The sequence below is a fragment of the Hippocampus zosterae genome, chromosome 11 (assembly GCF_025434085.1).
Source record: "Hippocampus zosterae strain Florida chromosome 11, ASM2543408v3, whole genome shotgun sequence".
In the NCBI taxonomy this organism is placed as follows: domain Eukaryota; kingdom Metazoa; phylum Chordata; class Actinopteri; order Syngnathiformes; family Syngnathidae; genus Hippocampus; species Hippocampus zosterae.
Window position 1 is genome coordinate 22,233,434 of NC_067461.1, and position 27,450 is coordinate 22,260,883.

At 43.2% G+C, this 27,450-nt stretch overlaps 2 protein-coding genes across 2 annotated transcripts in view; one reads left to right on the plus strand and one right to left on the minus strand.

The window, feature by feature from the left end:
- cep68 (centrosomal protein 68) lies at positions 1 to 20,309 on the plus strand. The gene is made up of 9 exons (XM_052081246.1): positions 1 to 124; positions 6,085 to 6,374; positions 6,780 to 7,805; positions 9,080 to 9,209; positions 9,435 to 9,485; positions 9,678 to 9,826; positions 16,556 to 16,678; positions 16,754 to 16,850; positions 16,931 to 20,309. Exons 2-9 carry the CDS (start codon positions 6,096 to 6,098, stop codon positions 17,089 to 17,091), a joined length of 2,016 nt encoding a protein of 671 aa, XP_051937206.1. The 5' UTR covers positions 1 to 124; positions 6,085 to 6,095; the 3' UTR covers positions 17,092 to 20,309.
- LOC127610714 (ras-related protein ORAB-1-like) overlaps positions 20,209 to 27,450 on the minus strand; it is a 9,548-nt gene continuing 2,306 nt past the window's right edge. The window contains exons 3-6 of the mRNA XM_052081177.1: positions 27,108 to 27,203; positions 25,178 to 25,273; positions 23,109 to 23,240; positions 20,209 to 21,002 (exon numbers count right to left, since the gene is read on the minus strand). Coding sequence (XP_051937137.1) covers positions 20,802 to 21,002; positions 23,109 to 23,240; positions 25,178 to 25,273; positions 27,108 to 27,203 — 525 coding nt within the window. The 3' untranslated portion in view covers positions 20,209 to 20,801. The remainder of the gene's footprint in view (positions 21,003 to 23,108; positions 23,241 to 25,177; positions 25,274 to 27,107; positions 27,204 to 27,450) is intronic.

Below are 27,450 nucleotides of genomic sequence, written 5' to 3' on the forward strand. Positions count from 1 at the left end.
CACTTTAACATTGGCACATAAACGCAACATGGTTGGGGAAGGAGGACAAGGAAGCCTTGCACAATTATGAGACGGCTCGTCACGACAAATGGACATTCATCGCTAAAATACTCAAATCATCGGGGTAAGAAACCGAAACACATTTTCCAGGTCTTTTTCCGTCTTTAGTTAGCGTGTATGGTGAAACAAACTTTTCATTCATTGATTCATTACACTAGCGACGTCTCGCTTCAAAACAATCCACTTCATACTGATGCTCTGTATGCCAGATTTGGGATAATTACACGTCCATCAGCATTTGTGTTTACATTTTGTGTATTTTTCACAATTTATACAGCGGTACAATTTGCGACATAGCCAAAATAGTGAATTCTTCATGGGGTAGTCTTGTTTTTTTTAAATTTTGCGAGACTAAAGTTATTTCGAGCTTTGTGCATCTTTTTGTTTTTTTCCTGATACTCTTAACACGTTGTGTGCCTTGCAACCGCTGCTTTTTTCGTACAGGTAGTTCAATTCCTTCCAGATGTTGTTATGGTTCATCAATGACCACTGCCACGTGACATTTGCGAACACAAGAAACCTCAACCAAAATAACAAATGGCACGACTGTATGATCCCGTTAGTTCACTTCCGTCTACGTATTGTAATGCCCTTCAGTAGCGGAGAGAAGGATGCTCGCAGTCGCTGATACTATTCATCATTTTGAACAAACAAAATAAGTAATAAACACACGCATTCAAAGGAGTTGCTGTTAGCCACAACTCACGCCCATGCGCTCCTCACCTAACTACTGGAGCCAATATTCCCAAAACCGGGCTTCTCCTCTCTCTATGACGTCACACAAATACAAGAAACAGATATTACACTGCCCTCCCCTTTATGAAACCCTCGCCCCGAGGGTTCAACAAAAAAAGTCCTCCAGCCGTCGTGGTCTTCGTCTCCGTCTCTGTGGTTGGCCTGGCTCTGAGTCGATATCACCTTCAGCTGGCTGGCTCGGGACAACATTGGTGGGATCTGGGAAACATGGATGTCCCTTGTAGGCCGCACACTCGTGCCAGCAGAAGTCCCCTACGTCCCGTCGATGCTGACCCCAATAGAACCTTTGGCGCAACCGTCGCAGGGTCTTGGTGCTGCCAAAGTGTCCTGAGCCGGTGCTCCCGTGGCATCCTCTCAGCACCATCTCTTTAAGAGCTCTGGGCACTACCACCTGCCATCTCTCTTCCCTGGTGGCTGGTTCCTTCCAGGCATGCTGCAACACGCAGTCCTTCATGTGTAACAGAGCAAACTTGCTCCAAAAGCCTTTGGTGGCAGCGGAGAGTCCCATCACTCCTTCCCAGGGTGGCCTCCTGCCAATCCGGACCAACCGTCGCGCAGGGTTGAGATCACGGTCCTCTTCCTGCTTGGCCGCCCACCCTGCAGTGTCCACAGCCTCCAAGGTGCAGCATGACGGTCCAGCAGCAGTCGCTTCCCCATGCAGCTCCAACTCCCTGGCATCCCGCCAGTCGCAGTAGCTGCAGCCTCTAACGGAACATGGCCACTGGGAAAGGGCGTCCGCATTGGCGTGTTGAGCACCAGCCCGATGTACCACAGTGAAGTGGAACGCCTGCAGCTCCTCTAGCCACGTGCTACTTGGCCTTCTGGTTCCTTGAATGACATCAGCCACTGTATTGCGGTGTGATCTGTCCTGATGGTGAAAGGCACGCCACACAGGTAATACTTGAAATGGCGTGTAGCCAAAACAACTATTAGCAGTTCACGTCTGGTAAAACAGTAGCACCGTTCACTCCTGTTGAAAGTGCGGCTGAAATAGGCCACCACTCGCTCACCTTCCGGCCCCACCTGTGACAACACCGCCCCCATGCCGACATTACTTGCGTCCGTGTCCAGCACAAAAGGCAAGGCTGGATCTGGCGGGGTGAGAACAGGAGCGTTCATGAGGGCTTTTTTTAGGCTGCAGAACCCCTCCTGACAATCCGGCATCCAGAGAAAGGGTTGATTGTCTTTAAGGAGGTGGAACAAGGGCGCCCGATGCAAGAGAATCCCTTTACGAACCGTCCATAGTACGAGGCCAGCCCCAAGAAGCTTTTCAACTGCTTCTGGTCTCTTGGTACTGGCCAATCTTTAATGGTGCGGATCCTCTCCTCCAGCATGCTGATGCCCTCACCGTTCACTCGGTGGCCCAGGAACTCCACCTCCCGTTGCATAAAGTGGTACTTTTCTGGGTGCAGTTTCAGCCCAGCCGCTGCAATTCTTCCCAGCAACAGTCTCAGAGACTCCATTGCAGTCTAAAAAGACCCACCATGGACGAGGACATCAGCCAAATACACCAGGCACCTTTGCCTCGGAATGTTTGAGAGCACTGTGTCCATCAAACACTCAAATGTTCCTGGTGCATTGAATAGTCCAAAACTCATGACCTTAAACTGCCAGTGTCCTCTGGTGGTGCAGAATGCCGTCTTGGGTCTGGACTCCATGGTGATTGGGTGGACTCCAGTAGACACTGCGCAGTTCGAGTGATCAGAACCACGTGGAGCCTGAGACCAAATCCAATGTCTCGTCTATCCGTGGGAGCGGGTAGCAGTCCTTTTTTGTCACCTTAGTAGGCGGCCTGTAGTCCACACATAACCGTGGTCTGGTGCTCTTTTTCCGGGGGACCATGACCACGCCAGATGATCACGGACTATCGGAGGGCTCTATGATCCCTGCCTCGAGCATGGCACGGATCTCCTGATCCGCGGCCTCCTGCTGGGCAAGGGGCAGGCGTCCCACGTCAGCGACCCAAGCTGAGTGAGTTGTCGGCAGACCCCTTAGGACGAATAAAAATGTCCCTTTGCCTCTCATCTCGGCTGTTTCACTGGTCACAGTCCTCAGTTTTGTAGAGGTCGATGTTTAGACGGTCCCCAATGGAACAACGTCAGGCCTCACAATTGTGGCTGAAGACCCAGTGTCCACCAGGGCTGTACAGGAAACGTCCCCATTCTGCATGCGAACATGACTGGGGTCCCCCACGTCCATTTAGCCCACCGTTATAACTTTCTCTCCGAATGCGGGTTGCAGTTCCCGGTTAACAACTGTAGGGGTCCGCGCTGTCGGGGCTACATGGACCCTTTTCCCTGCTGGTTCAACAAGATGACCTGGCTGTCCACAACCCCAGCAGACAGCGGGCCGTGCACGATGCCCACTTTTTTCCTCCTGCTTTGCTGGGCGGGTCTTTATTGCGCACACCAGCTCCTCCAACCACGCTGGGAGGGGCTCCTCCCCTTCCAACAACGAGGTGGCCAAAACAGGGCAGGCTGATGTCTGTAGCGCCCCCTTGGTTGCAATCTCCCACTCTGTAGCGAGAGAGAGTGCCTCTGCCAGGGCTGCCGGGTGGGCAAGCTGGATGTGCAGGCGCAGCTCATCCGGTCTGAGAGATTGGATGAACTGATCGCGTATCAGTTCATTTTGGATCTCATTTGGCATTCCAGCATATGTGCGCCAACCCAGGCTCTCGATCTCGGATGTCGATCACGCTGCTTGAACTCACAGCGCAAAGAGTCTCTCAAATTAAACTCCCCAAAGAGCCTCTGCAAAGCACCCACCAGGGCACTGTAATCGAGTCTCTCTCCGGGGCTCAGCAGCAGCAGACAAGATGTAGCCTCCTCCGTCAGCAAAAACGCTAACTGCACCGCTTTCACCTTGTCCGACCAATCCGCTGCGTCGGCCACCAACTCGAACTGTGCTCTATAAGCCTCCCAACTCCCTTTCCCGGAGAATTTAAGAGCTTTCATGGAGGGCCACGCGAGCCCAAGGGCGCCGCCATGCATGTTTACGTCCGTTGCGATGGCGGCGGCACCTGCCGCTACGTCATGGCGTAACCCCGTTTTGGCGTGCCCGCGCTCATTTTGGCGCGAATCACCAGCTTCATGACGACCGCGCCCGTTGCAACTCGACTCAGGCATATCAATCACGCACGGTACGGCTTCATCCTTTACCGTCCGCCAGGTAACGGGATTGCCGCTCCGAACGGCCTCTTCCTTCACCTTCCGCAGAGTACCGGAGTTGCCGAACATTCTTGCGCAAAAACGGGAGTACGACCGGTGAATCCAAAATTTCTGACACCAATTTAATGCCCTTCAGTAGAGGAGAGAAGGATGCTGTTGCTGATACTATTCATCATTTTTAATAAACAAAATAAGTAATAAACAGATGCATTCAAAGGAGTTGCTGTTAGCCACAACTCACGCCCATGCGCTCCTCACTCAGACTAACTACCGGAGCCAATATCCCCCAACCTGGCTCCTCCCCTCTCTATGACGTCACACAAATACAAGAAACAGATATTACAGTATAATTACCCCAAACCGTCGAAGTTCTACTGAATTGTCAGCCAATTTTACGTAATTTAAAAATGTTATTATAGTACAGACGGCGAGGGACAACTTAATTGTAAATGTGTCCACATGCCTTTCTGTTTATGTTTTAATCTACAACGCCATTGCTGTAGATATTTTGAGAGGCCTATTGATCATTCGTCCCATTCACTGACTGCCCCTGTGCATTTGAGCAATTTTTTGAGCCGTCGGTGCATTTATATAGGGTCAAAAAATATATAGTCTGGTATTCTTATAAAATAAAACATATTTACACTTGTTTGTAATGGTATTGATGCAGCCGGCTGGATCTCGCATTTGCTTAAAACTGCTAAATGAATTTTTTTGTTGTGAAAGCTTCTTGTGCATTCTTCCTTGGCTGTGAATATGCGATATTGCAACACAACAGCACTTCATCTGTATTTTTATTGCGCCTTAACAACAGCACGAGAAAACAATCTACCTGTTGCATTTTAATTGTTATTAATACCTCACATGGTTATGTCATTGGCTAAATTAGGTCATGTATGTGCATCCCTGATCGAAAAAAACAGTCAAAACAGATATGCTACTGTACTTCTAAAGGATGTTCTTTGTACTCATTTAAGATTTAGCCTACAGAAGGCAGAGTTGAAGTCTATGACATTGTTGTTATTTACAAACCCAATTTCAATGAAGTTGGGATGTTGTGTTAAGCATAGTAATAATAGAGCGCACTCCAATGAAAAATGCTGTTCAACTCCCAATGCGATTGCCATTATTGCTATATTTGAAAACACTCACACGCACAAACATTCTTACTAAGTGTCCTCTGTTCAGGAAATAAAGAAGGCCAAACATGGGAAGGGCTATCAGGTCTCTAAAATACAGGAGATTTTCACGTTTCGTAGGTCCTGTGTCCACTGATATGGTAGCTGTTTTTGTCTTTATTTACTAGTGGACAATATGGTACCGTATTTATTTAATGTTGATTAAAATGTTGAACATGACCTCCAGTTCAAATATAAACTAATGTTTGTGAATTTGTACCATGTGATGCCCAGTGGAGTGGCTTTGGGTTTGGGTCATTTTGGAAGGTTTTAGGTAGAATGCTGGGTTTGGAGGATTGAGGAGTAGTCAAAAACATTTCAAATTATTTGGTCCTTTGGGTTGGCTTTAGGTTGGATGCTTATGCGAAACTGCAGTCAGTACTTTTGTGTAAATTTTGTAATTTTAAAAACTTTTCCCTGTATTTTTTTTACTTTCTTGAGAATATTCTCTGCTTTGCTGTTTTGAGATGCCAGCACAAACAACTCCTGTGCTCTATTTTGACGATGCCATTTTTTGATTGTGGTGACCCAAAAATAACCACACAAAAGTTTGAAACTAAGAAATGGCAACAAAAAAAAGATCGACACACCGAAGTCATTATATATCATTTTATTTTGAATAGAAAATGCCGCAACACTGTGTACCTTTTGACATGAATTGCAAACAGCAACATCCATAGTGAGATTTCATGCATGCAAGACCCCACCAAACGACTTTGATGAGAAAAAGTTATGCGCTGTAATTGTGTTGGGAAATACTGCACCATTTCTGCATCTTTAGTCACCTCCTTTGTGCGAATAACAGTAACTTTCACCCGTCTATAATTGCACTACAGTACATTGATTAAAATCGCATTTTCTGTCCTTTTTATTATATGATAATGAATGATGTCATTTTATTTCAATGTACATTTCATTGACAGGATCTTTATAGATGATATTTTCTCCAATGGATGCCGTTGAATGCAGCCGGCCATGGAAGTTGCATCCTCCAGATACATGTGGTAGCCACAGCATGAGATCAAATGCAAGAGACATTGCGAGTGGCAAAAGAGCAACAGATTGGGATAAAGAACAGACCCATAAAAGTGTTACTATGGCGCCCACTTCCAGGTATTTGACTGAAAGGCAATATGTGATGAGAAAGCCTCTCTTCTATATGGAACAGGCATCCATTTTAAAGAAGACTCCTCAGCAGCAGCATCAACAGAAGGCAAGTACAACATTTATGGAATGTCTTTAAAGGATACTCAAATTTTGAATTACTATCCATCCATGTCTCACGAAACCATATTTGTGTGCCCCATTGTCTTATTTACCTTATTCAAGTATACGGTAGTTGAATATTGTGTATTTATACTGTGTGTGTGTGTGTGTGTGTGTATGTATACATCTTATTTGTATTCTGTGATATAAATTAGTCGGAAAAAGACATCATACTCAGAAATCAATAGTAATAAATAAACCTCGAGATTATGATAGGATTATAGTTCTAGACTAGTTCATTGCGCGCCGTTGTAATCTCGAAACCTCATGTGCCAGGGCTTTCGAAAACCAAGGACTGACATGTACCTGAAATATGATTAGAGTTTTAAAACCCATTTTTGATATTTCACAGGAGATGCATGTCAGTACCAGCGGAAAACATGAAGGTCAGTGTTCCGTCAAGATTAATTTGCTGACTAGGTTCGGGGAAGACCTGAAGTCCGTGAGCAATTGCTTCACTCCCAGTGATGTTGCTGATCTTTCAGCCTCGATAGAAGTGTGCAGCTCACTTTTGGATTTCCCAGAGGACAGGGCAAAGTTAGAACATGAAGAACCTGTTGTTGGATTTACTTTGACCAGAAATAAATCAATTCAGTGTGACCTTCCCAGCAACATTCTGGAGTTGCAGAAAAAGGACCATCCTGAGAGGCTCCAACTGACATCCACCGTTCTGTACCCCACCTATACCCCCACCCCATGTTTCTCATATTCTAAAAGTGACCAAACAACAGAGCTCAAAAAACAAAATCTCTACTCTTTAGCCGGGCAGTCAAGAAGACAAACCATGTCATATCACGAAGCAAACTATTGGGACTGTGCCATCCCGAAGTCTTTGCCCACATCCACAAATAGACACGCTGCATCCTGGGATCCAAACCAGGAGTATCAAGATTTGCTGGACTACACTTACCCTCTTAGACCTGGGCAGATGGACAGGAAGTGGGACAGCACTGCGTTCCTTGGTGACTCTCGCCAACAACAAGACCAGAACTTAGTGGATTCTGGTATTGAACTGGATAACCTTCGTCCCACTAGCCTATCTGGGTCGGATTTAAACCTGAGCAACACCATGCAGACAGAAGCTTGGGACAGACTGGAACAGAAAATCAATCCCACAGGTGTGGAGTCTTCTGCACTTGTCTCCAGATCACCATCTTCTGAGTTGTTTTTGGATACTTTGGGCTTAGACAAAGAAGTTGGGAACTGTCACCAGGGTAGAAGTCAGCACCATCATCAATATGCACAACCCTCCCCCACCATCGCTTTTATCCACGCAACAAGTGTTCTTCCTCAGTCCCAATTTGTAGGTGGGGACTTTGACAAGGAGTTTTGGGCTCTGCCAGATCACCTGGAAGAGGTGCAACTCCTCACTAGACAGGTCAGTGTTGTCGAGCTGGCATTAACTATACTTTAAAAAGTTGCTAGGTACACGAACTCTCAGGGTGCCGTTTCAACAAGCACTACTGATATGGAATAATTATTTGTTGGTTTGTTGTGAAAGATGACAAACACTGGTACCCAACCACAGCAGTTTGCTTCATAAATGGAGTTTTGGTGCTTTCACAAAAGCAACATTTAATTTAGTCAAACTCTGGGCGGCACAGTGGTCAACAGATTAGCACGTCGGCATCATAAAAGAGAGGTCCAGGGTTCAATTTCATCTCCGAAAGATTTCCAGTCTTCCTTTTTGTTTAATTTTACTGGCATGTCATACTCTTTTTGTAGCTAGCTCAGGGTTCCAAAACTGTACGACGACGAATTGAGCTGCTTGGTAGAAACCAAGAGCACCCGGAGAAAACCCACGCAGGCATGGGGAGAACATGCAGATTCCACACAGGAAGACCGGAGCCGGAATCGAGCACTCCACCTCTGTCTGCACTGTGACGCCGACATGCTAACCACTCCACCACCGGGCTGCCCAATATACCATACATACTGTATGAATAAATGCACTTTTTTTAAGGTACCATATTCTCCGCCCTTATCAGGCATTTTAGAGTATAAGATGCACCTTCAATGAATGGCCTATTTTAAAGTTTTCATATATAGGGCGCAGCGTATTATATGGCGCATAGAATAGAAGCTACAATAGTGCATGCAGTTGCATTATACATCCACTAGATGGAGCTATACTAAAATAATACAATAAATACAGTTTATTTATGTAAAGCTTTCAAAGGAGCTGCAGCTGTAACAAAGCACTGCACAGGACATTTAAAATGCTATGTCCAAGAAATCAGAATACTTATCCATATATAAGGTGCATCGCATTATAAGGCACACTGTCGGCTTTTGAGAGAATGAAATGCTTTTAGGTGCGCCTTATAGCGTGGAAAATACGCTAACTATGTTTTGCATTATTCGCGTGGGGAGTCTGGAAGTTCTCCCTGTGGTTGTGTGGGTTTTCTCCAGGTGCTGCACATCCTTCACAAATTAATTGAAATCTACATTTAGTTTGTAAATACAAATGTTGGCGTGAATGGTTAGCAACCAGCTATAGCCGATCTGCCCTGCGATTGGCTGGCAACCAGTCCTCGGTGTACCTCGCCTCAGTTCATCCGCAATTCGAGTTAGATGAGCAGTGTAGAAGATGGATGAATTATTGAAATGGTGCCAATGTGTGACTAAGAGCCCCGTTTTATCTGATTGAAGGTAAAGGAGGTGACAGCCTGGCTGAAGTACCCACTCGCAGCCACGTGTGAGTGTGTGGACTCTGCCTCGCATCGCCTGACTCTATCACAGCAAGAACTGACTGAAGAGGCTGGTGCCAAAGAGCACCAAGGTAAGAAAAAGATGATGGAAGAGCAAGCATTAACATAAATTAGAGGAGTGCAGCTAAATCAGGTACTCATACCGTTGAACAAAACTGATCTTGGGGATTCTAATTTTCCAGGTTTCTCTTTCTATTACTTCTTCTTCTGTATTGTGAATACAAGTGTGTCATGTTGGGTTTGCAATGCAAAAAACATATTAGGTCGTGAGTGCTATTTTTCCTCCTTATCGTCAGCTGATCATAGTAACCTTGAGGCAGTGAGGAGAAGTCCCAGTTCATGGAACTGTAAATAGTACTGCGATTTATCCATTTGTGTTCATATTGTATTTAATTGAAAGATGTTTGTTGTTTTTTGTTCTCTTTCTCCTTTCTTCTTTCTACATACATTCTTGCTGCTGGAGGCTGTAAATTTCCCCAGTGTGGGACGAATAAAGGATATCTTATCTTATCTTATCTTATCTTATCTTATCTTATGGATAGAGTCTGTTTGTCCAGGACTGACTCAGGACAGTTTCAAGGAGGTGGAGACCTTGGTGGAGCAGCTTTGTGGCATCCACCTGAGAGACTCTCAGAAGGGCATCCTGGAAGAGCAGGACTACAGTTGCTCTCTGATGCAACGTACCCGCGTAAGTACTAAAAAAGGGACTACTATGAATGGCCTACCTCTGAAGGCATCTGGCGGTCCCAGAGTTTATCTTCACTTTCCTCTCAAGTCTGCTCAATTCTTTCACAATAAATTGCACTCAGCTCTTTCCGAAATCATAAAGAAAAAAACTTACCTACTGTGCTGGCATCACTAACCTTGAAGGACTGCATAAGACTATGTTGTAAAAGTGTTTTGACTGCACTGAAGGCAGAAAAGTGCATCGCTCCCCTCCAAAAGTTTTGGAACAGTGAGGCAATTTCCGTAACTGGAATCTGAAACATTTTGTGACATCAACAAAATTATTAGTCAAGGGATATTTGTGCTTTTATTTGCAGGTTCAGTCTTTACATCTGCATCTGATGAATTAAATTACATTTGTCGTGTGAACAAACAACAGTCTTGTCATGTCAATGCAGTGAAATTACTTCCATCTTTGCTTTGTCGTTTAGGGAAAAAAAAACTTCTTAGAAATTATTAGTCGGCATAATGCCTGAAATAACATAAAGCGGAACACGATTGTGGTACTGACTGTTAAAAAAAGGAGCTGGGCGTATGCAATTATGTGTAGACTGTTGCTTTTTAGGCGCATCACTCTTGCATTGTGGTTCCCGCCTTGTTAACCTGAGAGGACTTTTGCACATTTGTTGTATTGTATCACACCATTTGATATTGCTGTGTAAAGCTGAATGGAAAGAAACTGCAATCATTTTCAGTGTCTGACCAGCTATGCACAATCTCCCTCAAATCTAATGGGTTCTTCATTGGCCCAGGCACCTGCCCTCTTTCAGAGCGATTGCCATTTTTTGGGGGGGGGTGACATGTTCATTGATACTGCCCTTATTAACTGGTTCCCTTCTGAAAAAGTATGCTTGATAAAGTGTACTTCAGTATAAGTATATAATGTGTACTTTTTTCATACTAAATTGGAACAAATCAAGTTTTAAAAGTATACAATAAGTATCTGTCTGTGTACCTTGTTGAGGGCGACGGTGTCAAAAAATAAAAATAAAGTTGTTGTTGTAAATAATAAATCCAACATTATAACAACATACTTAAGCGTACTTCTGTGAAGTTTATAAAAAATATTGTATTTAAAAATTACACTGACGGTATAATACTGCCTCCAATTGAGTATAAAAAAGGTTTACTTATGGTGCTGGATACTCCTCTGCTCCCTAGACAGTCTGGAGGAGGTGGGCAACAGGAGGATGTTAGCTAAGCTAAAAGCTATGATGGACATGTAGCCACCCTAGGTGCAGCTACTAGTGGCACCCTTCTATTAAGTTGTCAGTCAATTTATAAATCTATTTGAGTTAGGGTGCACTACTTAAGGTCACAGTGAGATTGGCCAGCAGCAGACTCTAGTTAGAGTCAAGGGGAAACCTCCAACAGGAAGAAGACACACTGACTGAGGTTTTTATGAAAAAAAAATATTGAGTGAATATTTACAATAGGAGTAGATGTGAAACTGCAACAGACTGCATAAAGAATAACAAGGGAAAAAAACATACAGTGAGCTAAATTGTTATCAGTTCTTATCAGTTGTTGTTTTGGGATCAGATCTGACCCATAAAAAATTACTGAGATCTCAGATTTAACAAAAAAAGAGGCAAATCCTTTCAACTGTCCTACCACCCTCCAGGGGACGGGTGGCTTTGTAGTCCAAGATGTCCTTCACCAGCGTCCCACGTGGCATCCAATCTCCAGACTAGTAGTCCAACCTTTTGATGGTCTATGAGTCCAAAAAAACAGTCAGGAACGTTATCTCTTCTAAACCCTTCTTTTGACTTGGAAAGAAAAAAAATTGCCACAGGATTTAACTTTACTATATTGTACAGGTAGAGGATCAAGGACAAGTTTTCTTTTATCGTTCTTCGTTTCGACCCGCCTGGGAAAGTGCGAGAATGTTCTGTCTCTCTCGCTAACGCTCCAAGTAGTGATGTGTCGTTCGCGAATGAGCCAGCTCCGAGAGCCGGCTCTTTGAAGTGAACGATGGGAGCCGGCTCCCACCTCATTGGGAGCCGGCTCCTCATTGGGGAGCCGGAAGAGGAGCGTTACGCACGCACGCACACACACACAAACACACACACACACACCACGCGCGCTGCAGTTTAGAGAAGGGGGCGGGGGGGGTTAGAGAAGAGACACACACAGCAGCTAGTGATGGGAATTCCGGCTCCTTTTTTGGATCGGCTCCCTAAAAAGAGCCGGCTCTTTCGGCTCCCAAATGGCTCCTCAGTTTTTTTGTTGCTTAAATTAATTTAATACCAAAAATAACATAATATTATGTGTAAAATGAATTACTAATGCAAAAAATAGACATTATATCAAACATTTATTATTTATATGGTTTTATTTATATTCTTCTGAACATACTCAACATGGAGTGCTACAAAAATAAAAACAAAGTACAAAGACCCATCTCAAAACGAGGTCGTCAAAAAGTTCCAATCTCTGAATGTGTATATTTATAAGCTTTTAACTATTTACAGTAAAACAACATAAGTACGCTTTGAATACCACACAACAAGCCTCCCTGGTAAGGTCTATTCAGGGATGCTGGAGAGGAGGGTCTGTCAGGAAGTCGAGCCTCAGATTGAGGAGGAGCAGTGTGGTTTTCGTCCCGGCCGTGGAACAGTGGACCATCTCTACACCCATAGCAGGGTCCTCGAGGGTATGTGGGAATTCGCCCAACCAGTCTACATGTGTTTTGTGGACTTGGAGAAGGCGTTTGACCGTGTCCCTCGGGGAGTTCTGTGGGGGGTGCTTCGAGGGTATGGGGTACCGAACCCCCTGATATGGGCTGTTCGGTCACTATACCACCGATGCCAGAGTTTGGTTCGCATTGCCGGCAGTAAGTCGGAATCGTTTCCAGTGGGGGTAGGACTCCGCCAAGGCTGCCCTTTGTCGCCAATTCTGTTCATAACTTTTATGGACAGAATTTCTAGACGCAGCCGAAGCGTTGAGGGGGTCCGTTTTGGGGGCCTCAGTATTGCATCCCTGCTTTTTGCGGATGATGGGGTGCTGTTGGCTCCTTCAAACGGGGCTCTCCAACTCTCACTGGAGCGTTTCGCAGCAGAGTGTGAAGCGGTTGGGATGAAAATCAGCACCTCCAAATCTGAAACCATGGTCCTCAGTCGGAAAAGGGTGGAGTGCCCCTTCCGGGTCGGGGAGGAGATCTTGCCCCAAGTGGAGGAGTTCAAGTATCTTGGCGTCTTGTTCACGAGTGGAGGCAAGGGGGAGCGGGAGATCGACAGGCGGATCGGTGCAGCGTCTGCTGTGATGCGGACGTTGTATCGGTCTGTCGTGGTGAAGAAGGAGCTGAGCCAAAGGGCGAAGCTCTCAATTTACCGGTCGATCTACGTCCCAACCCTCATCTATGGTCACGAGCTATGGGTCGTGACCGAAAGAACGAGATCCCGGATACAAGCGGCCGAAATGGGTTTTCTCCGCAGGGTGTCCGGGCTCTCCCTTAGAGATAAGGTGAGAAGCTCGGTCATCCGGGAGGGGCTCAGAGTCGAGCCGCTTCTCCTCCACATCGAGAGGAGCCAGATGAGGTGGCTTGGGCATCTGATTCGGATGCCTCCTGAGCGCCTCCCTGGTGAGGTGTTCCGGGCATGTCCCACCGGGAGGAGACCCCAGGGAAGACCCAGGACACGCTGGAGAGACTATGTCACCCAGCTGGCCTGGGAACGTCTCGGGATCCCCCGGGGAGAGCTGGAAGAAGTAGCTAGGGAGAGGGAAGTCTGGGCTTCCCTGCTAAAGCTGTTGCCCCCGCGACCCGGCCCCGGATAAGCGGTAGATGATGGATGGATGGATGGATGAAATTATAAATTAAAATTTGTAAAACAAAAAGAAAAAAAGCAGCATCCAGGTAAAGGTTTTAGCTTGTCTTTAGCGAAGATTGGCATGAAGAAAAACCAAGTGCCTCAGCTTTGAGGGGTTGATCCTCTTTCTCCTCTCTGTTAATATTTGCCCTGTTTTGGAGAAGATTCTCTCTGAGGGGACAGATGTTGCGACAACACACAGCCAACACAAAATGGATGAAAATCCCTTGCAATCATTTTACCCAGTTCCTCATCAATTGTGTTCTGTTTTGCTGGTTGTATAGCTTTTTGCATAAAGTGGCTCATAGAGCTCTGGGTTGTACATCTAGGCAGTTGTGACATTGCAGTAGCAGCAACAGTTGCAGACACACTAGCACCTTCATTAATAGCTGGTTCCCTTGCTCGTCTTTTCTCTTCAAATTGTACTGATGGGTGGACATTTCTGATGTGCCTGTGCAGGTTATTCGTGGAGCCTGATCTATGGGATATTTTAACCTTGCACAGTCTACACACTGCCTTTGAACTATCAATTAAATTGAAATGAGTCCATGTTTCACTGCGTTTCCTATCCATTTTCTCACTTTTCCACTTTCCACCGTGTTGTTTTTTTTCACTAACTAGCTCTCTCGTCTCCTCGTCTGTCTTGTTCGCGTGCTGCTCAGTGTGGTGCTGACTGTGTGTCTCTTCTCTAACCCCTCCCCCTTCTCTGAACTGCAGGGCGTGTGTGTGTGCGTGCGTGCGTGCGTGCGTAACCCTCCCCTTCCGGCTCCCCAATGAGGAGCCGACTCCCAATGAGGTGGGAGCCGGCTCCCATCGTTCACTTCAAAGAGACGGCTCTCGGAGCCGGCTCGTTCGCGAACGACACATCACTAACAGCAGCACACTGAGCAGCACGCGAACAAGACAGACGAGGAGACGAGAGAGCTAGTTAGTGAAAAAAAACAACACGGTGGAAAGTGGAAAGGTGAGAAAATGGATAGGAAAGGCAGTGAAATATGGACTCGTTTCAATTTAATTCATAGTTCAAAGGCAGCGTGTAGACTGTGCGAGGTTAAAATATCCCATAGATCAAGCTCCACAAATAACCTTCACAGGCACATCAGAAATATCCACCCATCAGTACAATTTGAAGAGAAAAGACAAGCAAGGGAACCAGCTATTAATGAAGGTGCTAGTGTGTCTGCAACTGTTGCTGCTACTGCAATGTCACAACTGCCTAGATGTACAACCCAGAGCTCTATGAGCCACTTTATGCAAAAAGCTATACAACCAGCAAAACAGAACACAATTGATGAGGAACTGGGTAAAATGATTGCAAGGGATTTTCATCCATTTTGTGTTGGCTGTGTGTTGTCGCAACATCTGTCCCCTCAGAGAGAATCTTCTCCAAAACAGGGCAAATATTAACAGAGAGGAGAAAGAGGATCAACCCCTCAAAGCTGAGGCACTTGGTTTGTCTTCATGTCAATCTTCGCTAAAGACAAGCTAAAACCTTTACCTCAGTGGTCACCAACATGGTGCCCGCGGGCACCAGGTAGCCCGTGAAGACCACTTGAGTAGCCCGCCAGTGCCTGGACATTGTGATTTGCTAGTAGAAATTATGATTTAAAAATGCAAACATTGGCAGTACTGTGAGACATTTCGTAACACGATCAAAGTCTGACAATTTAAATCATCAAGTATTAAAAATAACCCATCCTCATATTATTGAAGGTATTTTGGACAAATATGTTATTTCAGACGTGTATCAATTTGGTAGCCCTTCACACAATCGGTACACATGAAGTTGCTCTCACCCTCAAAAATGTTGGTGACACCTGCTTTACCTGGATGCTGCTTTTTTTCTTTTTGTTTTACAAATTTTAATTTATAATTTGTTGTGTGGTATTCAAAGCTTACTTATGTTGTTTTACTGTAAATAGTTAAAAGCTTATAAATATACACATTCAGAGATTGGAACTTTTTGACGACCTCGTTTTGAGATGGGTCTTTGTACTTTGTTTTTATTTTTGTAGCACTCCATGTTGAGTATGTTCAGAAGAATATAAATAAAGCCATATAAATAATAAATATTTGATATCATGTCTATTTTTTGCATTAGTACTTCATTTTACACATAATATTACGTTATTTTTGGTATTAATTTAAGCAACAAAAAAACTGAGGAGCCATTTGGGAGCCGAAAGAGCCGGCTCTTTTTAGGGAGCCGATCCAAAAGAGCCGGCTCTCTAAAAGGAGCCGGAATTCCCATCACTAGCTCCAAGCGCTGCGGTGCGTTCATGTCCCTCGGAAACAGCAGTATCACAAACGAATATCACCCTACAGAAACTAACAATAAAATAACAGTCTTATCAAGGCTGGGTTACAGACAGTCTCTCCCACCCCCTCCAGCCCGCCCTAACAGCACTAGCTCCTTCAGCCAGAGACTGTTACACCTGCCCTGCAAGAAGGAGAGATACCGCCGCTCGTTCCTACCGACTGCTGTCAGGCTGCTGAATAAAAAATAAAATGATGTGAAAAACAATTGAAAATAGCACAGCCACCTTATCTATATATTTATATTGCACTTAATCGAATAGTGTACATTGAAACTGTAACATTTATTTTGTGAATGCAAACACTTTGTTTTTCTTCTTTCTTCTTTCTACCCACACTCTTGCTGCTGTAGAATGTAAATTTCCCCAGTGTGGGACAAATAAAGGATATCTTATCTTATACTTAAATTTAACTACTTTTTGCGAAGGGTGTACTTAGTCACAATGACTAATGTTAACAAGCCGAAAGGTCATGAAAAGAAGAAAACTAGTGGGCCCAATTTTTGCTTCTAAGTCAAATATCATGTCCGCCAGACAACCTTTGTGTGTTTGTACCTTTTGTTACAGATGTTTTGTTCACTCTTGGAGCAATATATCCACTGGCTCTACAAGGTTTCCGAGAAGATGGACATGTTGGCTAGACCCACGGTAGACAATGAAAACGTGAAGAGGTCACTTGCTGAATATCAGGTATCGTCTACAATTTCAGGGATTCAAAATTGAAAGTATCCATTTGGCAATATTGATCCGTTGTCGTGTTCTCAGAAATTTCAGCAAGAATTGAGAAGTCATCAGCAATTAATTTGTCATGTTCTGCAAACCGGCGAGCTGCTTCTCGGGTGCATGGACGGCACGTCTCCATGTAAGGTTCCTCCTCCGCACGGTTGATAACGGACAACATGAGTGCAAAGACTGAGTTTTGTTTCCTTCCCATCATTTCAGTGTTAAGAAACTCACTGCTGTTGATTGAGAGGCAGTCAAGAGCCATGGAATATCGCACAGAGCACTTGTCCTCCATCTTATCGGCCATGGACAATCAGACACATCCTAATGAGCCCAGTGATCCACTTCTTCAGGACAAACTGGGGACATCCACCAAGTGAATGTACAAGCTCCACCCATTTTCGAAAGCACTTGTCTTCAATGGGGTCATGGGTGATCCTATCCCAACTAAGTCTGGGAAAGAAGCGGGTACACTCTGGTCTGGTTGCCAAGCAATTACATGGCATTTATATTATAACATTCATATCTTTGGACAGTTTGACACTTTTATGTATTTTGGGATGCGCGTCATTAGTTCTCCGTGTTGCCTGTCAGGCTGTCTTTTTTTTTTTTAATTATATTTTTCCTGTAATTTTGTCAAACATTATACAATACTTTTATTGATATACCCATGAACAAATCGATTACAGTTTAAACATGCCTGAGTTTAAACATGCTTGATCAGGCAGAGTTGATCAACCTCGAGTTGTGGTTTCATGTAGGAAGTAATACAGGTAAACAGCCACCAAGTGTCCTTAAATGTAAACAATTCCAAAATGTGACTTGATTTTTAAATGTTTTGTAACGGCATATTCACAGACTCCCTTTTCCCCCTCAAAATAGCAAACTACCTTTAACTCATTCACTCCAAAGCCGTTTTTAAATGTCTTTTCAGACTTGGTTCAGAATTGGCTGGTACTGAATGAGTACATGTTCTCAGTCGAGGCATAAACCGTACCAGACAACGAAAGAGAAGAACATCCATCCATCCATTTTCCGAACCGCTTAATCACTAGTGTCACTAGTGTCGCGGGTTTGCTGTAGCCTATCCCAATATCTACCAAAACAATTGGAAACTTCAGAAATCACTTGTACACCAGTATTCACAGCCTTTGCTGAATAGTTTGTTGATGTACCTTTGGCAGCAATGACAGTCTCAAGTCTTTTCGAATCAGATATACGACAAGCTTGCGAAACCTTATTTTTGACCAGTTTTGCCTGTTCCTCGGAGCAGCACCTCTTAAGCTCCGTCAAGTCATTATCTGAACTCTCCGGAGAGCTTTGTCTGGGCCACTCATAGGCAGAATTGTCCTGAAACTGCTCACTGCGCGTGCCCTTTTACTTAGAAATTTCTTCCGTGTGGCCACTCTGCCATACAAGCCTTTCATCACTGCAGTGATGGTTGTCCTGGTTTCCATATTTCCACAGAGATCATTTGAGTTCTCAGTCACCTCCTTGACTTGGGCCCTGATGCACTGAGCACACTACATTGATGGAAGCTACTGAGAAAAAAAATTCTCGACCTTTCCTCTTGATCTGTGCCTTGATGTGTAGTCACGTATGACCTTTTACAGACAGCTGTGTGACTTTCCAAATCGTGTCCAATCAATTGAATTGACAACAGGTAGACCCAAATTATGCTGTAGAAACATTGTAGGCTGAGCTGTGGAAAGTGAGCTCAATTTAGAGTCAAGTTACAAAGGATGTAAATACTTATGTAGATGACTTCTTCATTCATCCATTTTCCGATCCGCTTTATCCTCAGAAGGGTCGACAGGCGTGCTGGAATCTATCCCAGCTGCCTTTGGGCAGTAGGTGGGGGACACCCTGAACCGGTTGATAGCCAGTGGCAGGGCATACAGAGACGGACAACCATCCATGCTCACACTCACACCCAGGGACAATTTTGAGTGTTCCATTAACCTGCCACCCATGTTTTTGGAATGTTGGAGGAAACCCACGCAGAAAACCCATTCCGCCTAGCTTTGTTACAAAGGCTGTGAATAAATATGTACATGACTTCTTAAAGTTTTTTTTAGAATTCAACTTGTAAACTGTAGAAAAGAATGTTTTGGGAAAAGCCCTTTGATACCTTTTGTTGATGTACTGAGTAAATGGCAGAAAGAGATTCATTTTGTGGCATTACTCAAAGGTCATCCTAATTTGCGACAATACTATTACAAGCTAACAAAGTTAAGTTTTTCAAGGTGTATGCTTTGGCTGTTTTTCTAATGTTCATTCATTCATTCATCTTCCGAGCCGCTTGATCCTCACTAGGGTCGCGGGGGCGCTGGAGCCTATCCCAGCTGTCTTTCGGGCAGTAGGCGGGGGACACCCTGATTCGGTTGCCAGCCAATCGCAGGGCACACAGAAACGAACAACCATTCACACGCACACTCACACCTAGGGACAATTTAGAGTGTTCAATAAGCCTGTCACGCATGTTTTTGGAATGTGGGAGGAAACCGGAGCACCCGGAGAAAACCCACGCAGGCCCGGGGAGAACATGCAAACTCCACACAGGGAGGCCGGAGCTGGAATCGAACTGCACTGTGAAGCCGGCGTGCTAACCACTGGACTACCGGGCCGCCCTTTTTCTAATGTTATCCTTGTTCATTCAAATAAACCATTTTGACTCACAACCTGGACAGCATTTGAAGCTTGATTATGGCATTTCATGTAGTCAGGTGGTGCAAAACAACCCCGTTCCATCAGCCTTTTTGAAAATATTCGACACGTAGATTCCCAGAGCGTCTTTCAAACTGAATTCAGTTGCCTTTATTATGAAAACAAGAGAACATTGTATTTATATGCAACTCTGCACTTACCACAATACAGTATACAAGTTTGCAAACATTTCTCTTATGTAACTGTCAAATTTCCCCAAATGTAGAATAAATAATTGTTTTGTTTATATTCTTTACAATGCATCTCAGCAAGAATCACATATGGATCTTTTTTCATTTTTATACAGTCTGGGAGTACAATATTTATTTTCAGTTTAAGTATTACACGTTGAATCAAGACAATCTTAATGCATTGAGGACTATTAAATGGACATGAGATCTGACATATAGTCTAAGTAATATGTACGTGTGTGTGAGAGAGAGAGAGAGAGAGAGAGAGAGAGAGAGAGAGAGAGAGAGAGAGAGAGAGAGAGAGAGAGAGAGAGAGAGAGAGAGAGAGAGATATGGATGGATACATAGATACACATAGAAGAACTATCTCCCTCTCACCCAAGGGATCGGTGTGACTTCTTCAGGCACAGGTCCTCTCCGAGTGGCAAGTTTGAGGATTCTGTCAAATATCTGAGGCATTGTCGACTAGTGTTACCTCAACTCCTACTACGAACAATGAGAAAATTGCACAGTATCTTCAATCTCCCAACATTCTGTTCAAGGACCCAAGTTGTGGGAGATCTACATGTAGACACACACCTGCACAAGTAGGTAAGAGGGTTATCTTTTTTTCTATGTGTGTTTTCATTTACACTTGTTTAGGTCGATAAGTGTTACAGCTGAGATGTTAAATGGTGAGACATTTCTGTGACTGTTGAATTTTTAAAAAAAACAAAAAACCTTCATATCAAGACAGAACAGAACACACGAGGAACGAAATTACTAAAAGGAAGCCAAAACGAAAAAAGGGGCAATACAAAAAAAAAAAAAGATTCATGAAACAGATTGTTACCAAACCCCAAATGGAATGCAGTGTTACACACGCGCACGCATACACATAATTCTCACGAATGAAACGACGCTCAGCAGACAGCGACAAACTTGATTGGGCCAGGTCAGGTAAAATGATCACCTTTTGTACAATTTGTCATCAATACCAGCATAGGGTGAGAAGACGAATGCTTTATTTGTTTTTGGTAGTGTGCTACATTATTGTACAAATACAGGCAACTTCATCTTGTTCTCACAAAGATGTGACTCGTGTCAACCCTACCCTGTCGGATTGTGGTCTTGAGTTTCAAGGAAGATGGCAGCCAGGCGCACGGGCCTGCAGAATCGAGGGCAGGTGAGCAGGGGGGGCTGTCGTTTGGTTCTCAGCAGCAACCTCCTGATGAAGGCTTGACGGTAGTGCCAGGTGTCAGCTTCACATTGGGCTTCTCACCACCACCGGCTGCAGCCCCAGGGCCCATTCTCTTTTTAATTTCTGCAGCCATGGTCATGAAGGCCTGCTCCACATTTGTGGCATTCTTGGCACTGGTTTCCAAGAACGGGATACCCAGAGAGTCAGCGAACTCCTGGACACAAGAAAGAAGACATCCAGAATCGGCAGGCGTTATGTTTTTTGTTTGGTTTTCTTGAATGACGATTGAGAAAACAGGTCATTATTTTGTTTGTTTCATTTCTCTTTTGAATAAACGAAAGAATATTTATTTGATTAATATCCAAAGGTTTCACGCTAGTAATTGAACACAGAAATGAGTGATTTTGCAAGTAGATGAGACTTGCTGTCAGTCCTGGTTGGTGTTTACTGTAAAACTAAACACGCAACAAAAACAACTACACTCGTTTTATATTGATATTCAAGACATGCTTTGTTTTCAAAACATCACCAGTGATAACATGAAAGCCAATGCAAAATCCTATTGACGGGAATTTAGCATTGACTTCTGGGACTGATAATCCTTCAAATAATGAATAGTCACACGTTTCAGCAATCAATCGAACAGGCAACACGAGTAGCTTGGAACACCTATCAATCACTTTCCAATACTTTTAGTCACTTGAAAAGTGGGTGGTTTCAAAAAATATGCCGTGTCTTAGTTTTTTCACATCTTAATGTAAAAAAACATGAAATAAAGTTTTGTTTCAAGACTTGAGTTTCAAATGTATTCAGTAGACAACAAATACAAGGAACTGACCTTGCGGTTTACCATACTTTTGGAGGCGACGGTGTATTGAATCTAGTAGAATTAACTGTGTTGCACCAAACTGTGTTGCATTAACTGTGTTGAGTTTTGATAGTTAACAAAAACTCATGAAGTAATGAACACTAAATTGAAAAAAAAAAATATCCAAAAACCTCCAGAAAAATATCTTTCAAAAAAAACCCACATACTAAAACTAATAAAAACTCATCTGAATCAAAGCATAGTTGAAAAAAAAAATAAAAATTAACCACACCGCTCTGAAAACTTATGACAACTATCCATCCGTCCATTTTCTATTTCGCTTATTCTGACTAGGGTCGCAGGTGTGCTGGAGCCTATCCCAGCTGTGTTTGAGAAGTTGGCGGGGTACACCCTGAACTCGTTGCCGGCCAATCGCAGAGCACACACAGACGAACAAACATTCACACTCACAATCACACCTATGGACAATTTACAGTGCTCAATTAATCCACCATGCATGTTTTTGGAATGTGGGGGGAAACCGCAGTACCCAGAGAAAAAACATGCAGGTACAGGGAGTACATGCAAACTCCAAGCAGCAGAGAGGCCGGAGCCCGAATTCGAACCCTCTACCTCTGGTCTGTGAGGCGGACATGCTAACCAGTTACCAACGTGTTGACTTTATGATAGAGAAATCTATGAACAAAATTGTATCATGTTTAAAGTTTCGGTTAATTTGGGCATGTCTGGACATACTCAGCGCAGAGGTGTCGGACGTTTGGGCGGGGCCTTTTCTTGAGTAATCACGTCAAAGCAAGGGGGGCGAACAGATGGAAGAAGGCTAGATTCAATCACAGAGTGGGAATAAAGAAATTGGGAACAATATCAAAAGACAGTTTGGGAACAGCTGTCGCGCCCAGGTGGACATTTGTCATCAGCGAAGTCTGTGACTTGTGTATTCGGGTAGATCAGATCACAACAGAGGGGCCGGACCGGGGGGCGCGGTATGCAAATCTCGGGGGCAGTGTCTTTCTTGTATTTTGCAATAAAGGTTCGAACCGGCGGAGAGGAAGCCAAGTGTGTGATCATCGGAGCAACTACCGTCGTTCGCTCTCAGAGATCCGCTCCCGCCGATATTGAAGACAATTTTCCTGCGTGCCGAGTCATTTCTTTAACTTTGTCCGAGAAAATCTCTGACACTATTAAAACAAACTAAATAAAAAGGAAAAACTATAAATAAATAAAACAAAAACTAATTATAATGAAGATTCCAAAACTCTTATAACCCTGGTAAATATTAGCTAAATCCATCCAGCTATTCAGAAATAGTGTTACTCTTGAAATCACACGCTGTAATTCTATTACAACTGCGCCCCCAAAAACACAAACAAAAATATTATCATATAAAACAAAATCCCCAAATACCCAAATCCTCGGGTGCTGAACCATGAGCACTTTAATTAACTTGCTTCATCAGCAACACTGTTGTTATGAAACATAGCGGGGCCTTACCTTTGCTGTTGTGTAATCCACCACCTTCTTTGTCGTCAGGTCACACTTGTTGCCGACCAACAACTTGTTGACATTTTCACTCGCATAGCGGTCAATCTCCTGTAGCCATTGTTTGACATTATTGAAGGACTCCTGTGAGATCAAAAAAGGACTATTGAGCATACACATACATACATCAATTTATTAAACTAACTAAAAAGGGGGAAATGGATATAAAAGGTCATAGAGTACAAGGACGTTTTACACCAGTACTGTACCCTACAATTTAGACGGACATAAGTGATAAAGTTTACACACTGTCTTTTTATTTGGGAATGTGGCAGTATTGAGATGAGCACCATCATTAATCCAGTGTCCATATCAGGTGACTCTCATTAACCCCTAATGAATTTTGGAAATACAATTAAGCTCTCCCTGACATTTTTTGTCACTTTCGAGCAAAAGCCTGAAGGTTTTGTGCTCATATTAATTGGTATGAGCAACTGTTCCTAATTCCCACCGCTGCGCTTCACCATATGTATGATGATCTTTTGGTGATGAGCAGTGTTGTGTTGCTGCCAAACATGTTTTGGAATCAGGGCCATAAAGCTACAAACTTGGTTTAATAACTGGACCAGAACACATTTTGCATTTCAGAGATTAATTCCCTACAAACTGCACTTACTTTGCTCCATGAACAGTGGTACCGCTTACTTATGAACGTTTCATCATATGAAATTTTCAAGTTATGAAACGTCTCAGCTGCTTCTCGCATCTTTGAGCTTCCTGAACGCAACATATTTATAGCTGCTCTGCCACTGGCTATTAACGAGCACTTCCTGGCATCCCATTGGCTAAGAGGGACCTCTACCGTATGTCTATATGTGTAGATAAATAGGTATGTGTCTATGCAGCCTCGGGCCATGAGGCGTTCCGATTTTACCGATCCGTTTTACCTAAATGTGAATCACCCATAAAAAGTGTTCACTGGCCGGGCGTTCGCTCACTATGCTGATGTTTGCCTTGGACATTTTTTTGACTGGGAGGAATGTCGGCGCCATTTGACTGTCGTTGCTGGACAGTCCCGGGGCGCTTGTGTCTTGCGCCTGTAATGGGCAGCATTTTTCACAGCCCCGCTTTGTTCAGCGGAGAGATCGGTGCTGTTGGACGGTCTGCGGTTGGATGGATGTAAGGCTTGAGGAGCCGACGATGAGAAGAAAGGAACGTTAGCATGGAGCGCCGATGCAGATTTGGAACTGGGAGTCGCGGCTTGGAGTTTGAAGCGGATTACGTGGGACAGGAGAAGTGAACTAATCTCTTTTCGTCAATGGACGCTTCGTGTTTGCTTTCAAAACTTAGCTTGTAGCAGACGTGTACACATTTTCAGCATGACGTCTCTGACCCGCTGGTGAAAGGACACTTTGATCATTTCCTCTTTCATCTATAACTGCTTCAAACAACAAAGTGTATGCAGAAAAGTGGTGAAGATTGCACGACTGTCTGTCCTTTGTGTTGTGTTATTTTTGTTATTTTGACTTCAAAATGCCGCTGCGAGAGTGGTTGCCTTTCCAGCAGCTCCTATATTTTGTTGTTCTACTTCTTCCTTTCATAACTTTGCTGCTGTAAATTGGGAATTCTCCATTGCGAGACTAATAAAGGTTTTCTTGTCTTATCTTTTCAAAGGATTGTTAAAAAAGACAAAAGCATACATCCTTGGATTAGTTATTTACAAAACGGATTAGGGCATTTACATGGAAAATACATCTCGATTTACAGAATTTTCTAGTTAAGAAATTTATTCTAGAACCAATTAATTTCGTAAGTAGAGGTACAGTACCACAGTGCACAATAGGAGAGAAGTGGCCTGATATGTCGTAATATCACGCAGCTCTATATGCTACCGATTCACCCATCCGTCCATTCTCTGTCCTACTTATCCTCCTAATAATAAGAGAATATTTGTTGACTTGGTTCTAACCACATCTGCACTACATTTGAGCCACAAAAAATAGCTATTTTATTAAATAGTGAAATAAAACAGAATAACTTGAGAGTTTCAAAGAAAGAAATGCTGTGGCGTTTAAACTTACCTGATCTGTGACATCATACACTACAATGATACCGTGAGCGCCTCGGTAGTAACTGGAAGTGATGGTACGAAACCTTTCTTGGCCTGCTGTATCCCACTGTCAAAGGTTAAAAAAAATTGAATTTGTCAAAGTTGCTGTCTCTGCTGGTTTGTTTCATGTTGACATGGTAAAAATGTGCGTGTGTGTGTGAGAGACACTAAAGAGTGTGTGTGAAGGAAATAGTCTTTTTTTCCCCATTTTTTTTCTTTTTAACCGGTTTAATAAAGCAAGAACTGTTGCTTGTTGTGATACATTTAGTCACCTCCAAAAGTATTGAAACGGCTAGGCTAATATGGGATTTTTGTGATTGCATTACATGTTACGTCATGTGGAAATGATGTGTTCGTATGACAAAAACAGTCTTTCTATCCTTGAATTTTGAGGAAAGAACATTTCCTGAATGCTTGAAAACTCAACTTTAAATAAGACTTGAAAGGACAATGACAAAGTAGCAAGAAGGTAAATAAGAACATACAACAATAATATCTTAACTGTGTAGATATGTGCTTCCACAGTGTTAGTGTGTGAATATTTGTTATGTGAAGGCATATCATTCCTGAAGTCATAGCTAATAATTTTTTTGAATTTTTGAAAGGGATATATTGTCTTGAACACTCACACTTGAAATGTTTTGCAAATGACGCATGCTCTGAATTTAAATATACAAGGTACAATATGTCATTCTTTTGGTTGTGTGTTTCGTTTTACAGTCAACCCCAACAAGAGTGTCATGAAACAGCTTTAAGCATGCTCAGGGACAGCTGAACCACATACGCTATATGCTTGATATGCGAGTAGCATGGTGCTTTTGGGGTACTTTCACATGAGGTACTCTATTTGCAGTACCGTACTACAAAGTCAGTCAGTACTGGTATCGATTAACAGACACACACGACGACCACACAAGCAGCATAGCTGCTTTCTGTGCAACAACTGAAGTTTTTACAAGAGTTCCATAATGACAGGTCATCCAAAATCCAATACTGTAGTAGCAGCCAAAATTCATTTGTGGCGGCCCCCTGCTCTACAGTATCCAAATAGCCAACGACGTGCCCTTCAGTGCACACCGTAAGTAACCATGAATGTCTTGCGGCCAATGCTAACATGCTAATGTGTCTAACTGACACATGACCATATGGACTAACTACAGGATATGAGCACAGAATATGTACTTACTTTTCATCAACTAACCAGTGATGAGACGAACACTAATGAGGTAAATAATAAGAAGGCAACTAAGCCCTTATTTAGCTGTCCCGCTGGAACCGCACCACCAACAGAAAATGAAATGTCCGCAACAACACCAGACGACGTATGATAATAAAGTATATACATTTTGTATTAATTCAATTTGTAACATTCAACTAACCTACATTTCAAAATGTTTTTTTACTTATATATTCATTTAACAACCTCTGGGTACTGGTAAACATTTATAAAATCTGAAAATTGTGCATTTTTCTTTTTCATCGACCTTTGAACAACAATGTAGGATCTTTTTTTTTGTTTTGCAAAAAATACCTTATTATTCATGGAAAATTATGACATCCAATTTTACTTCATTTGTCTTAAAAAAATAATTTTTAATTACCATAAAGACACATCTCTTTTTCCATCTACTTATGCCAGGGACATATAATCATAATTCATGGCTTTCTGTGAGTATGCTAGCTTTGTGTTAAATAAGTCCAGAGTTCACACTAATTAAGTATAATTTTGAGTAAATCGATATGAGATTACGATTTCATTTTTCCTACATTTTCTTACATATTATTGTGAGGAAAAAGGTACCTTGGTTGAATTTTGTTTGGGAAACACTACTGTAAACAATTTTCAACCGACACACATTTCCAATAAACACTGAACACTTGACAAATGGTGTGTTACGTACAATCTGAAGTTTTATGGTCTTTCCATCTAGTTCTATGGTCCGTATTTTGAAGTCCACACCAATTGTGCTGATGTAGCTTTCTGTGTATGTATCGTCCTACAGAGAGAAAAAACATTCAATTTGTTTCACCACACACACACATACTGACACATAAAACATTAGTTTGAAACTGTTACATTGTGACTGAGCAAATACGTAGCTCGCCAAATAAAACTTTTTTTCCCCTTACATCAAAACTAGCATTTCTGTATGATGATTTTTATTATTATTGAAAAAAAATATTGTCTCTATCTTGTTAGTCAAAGTAAATTGATGCTCACAAGACGTGCAATAGCACAGTGAC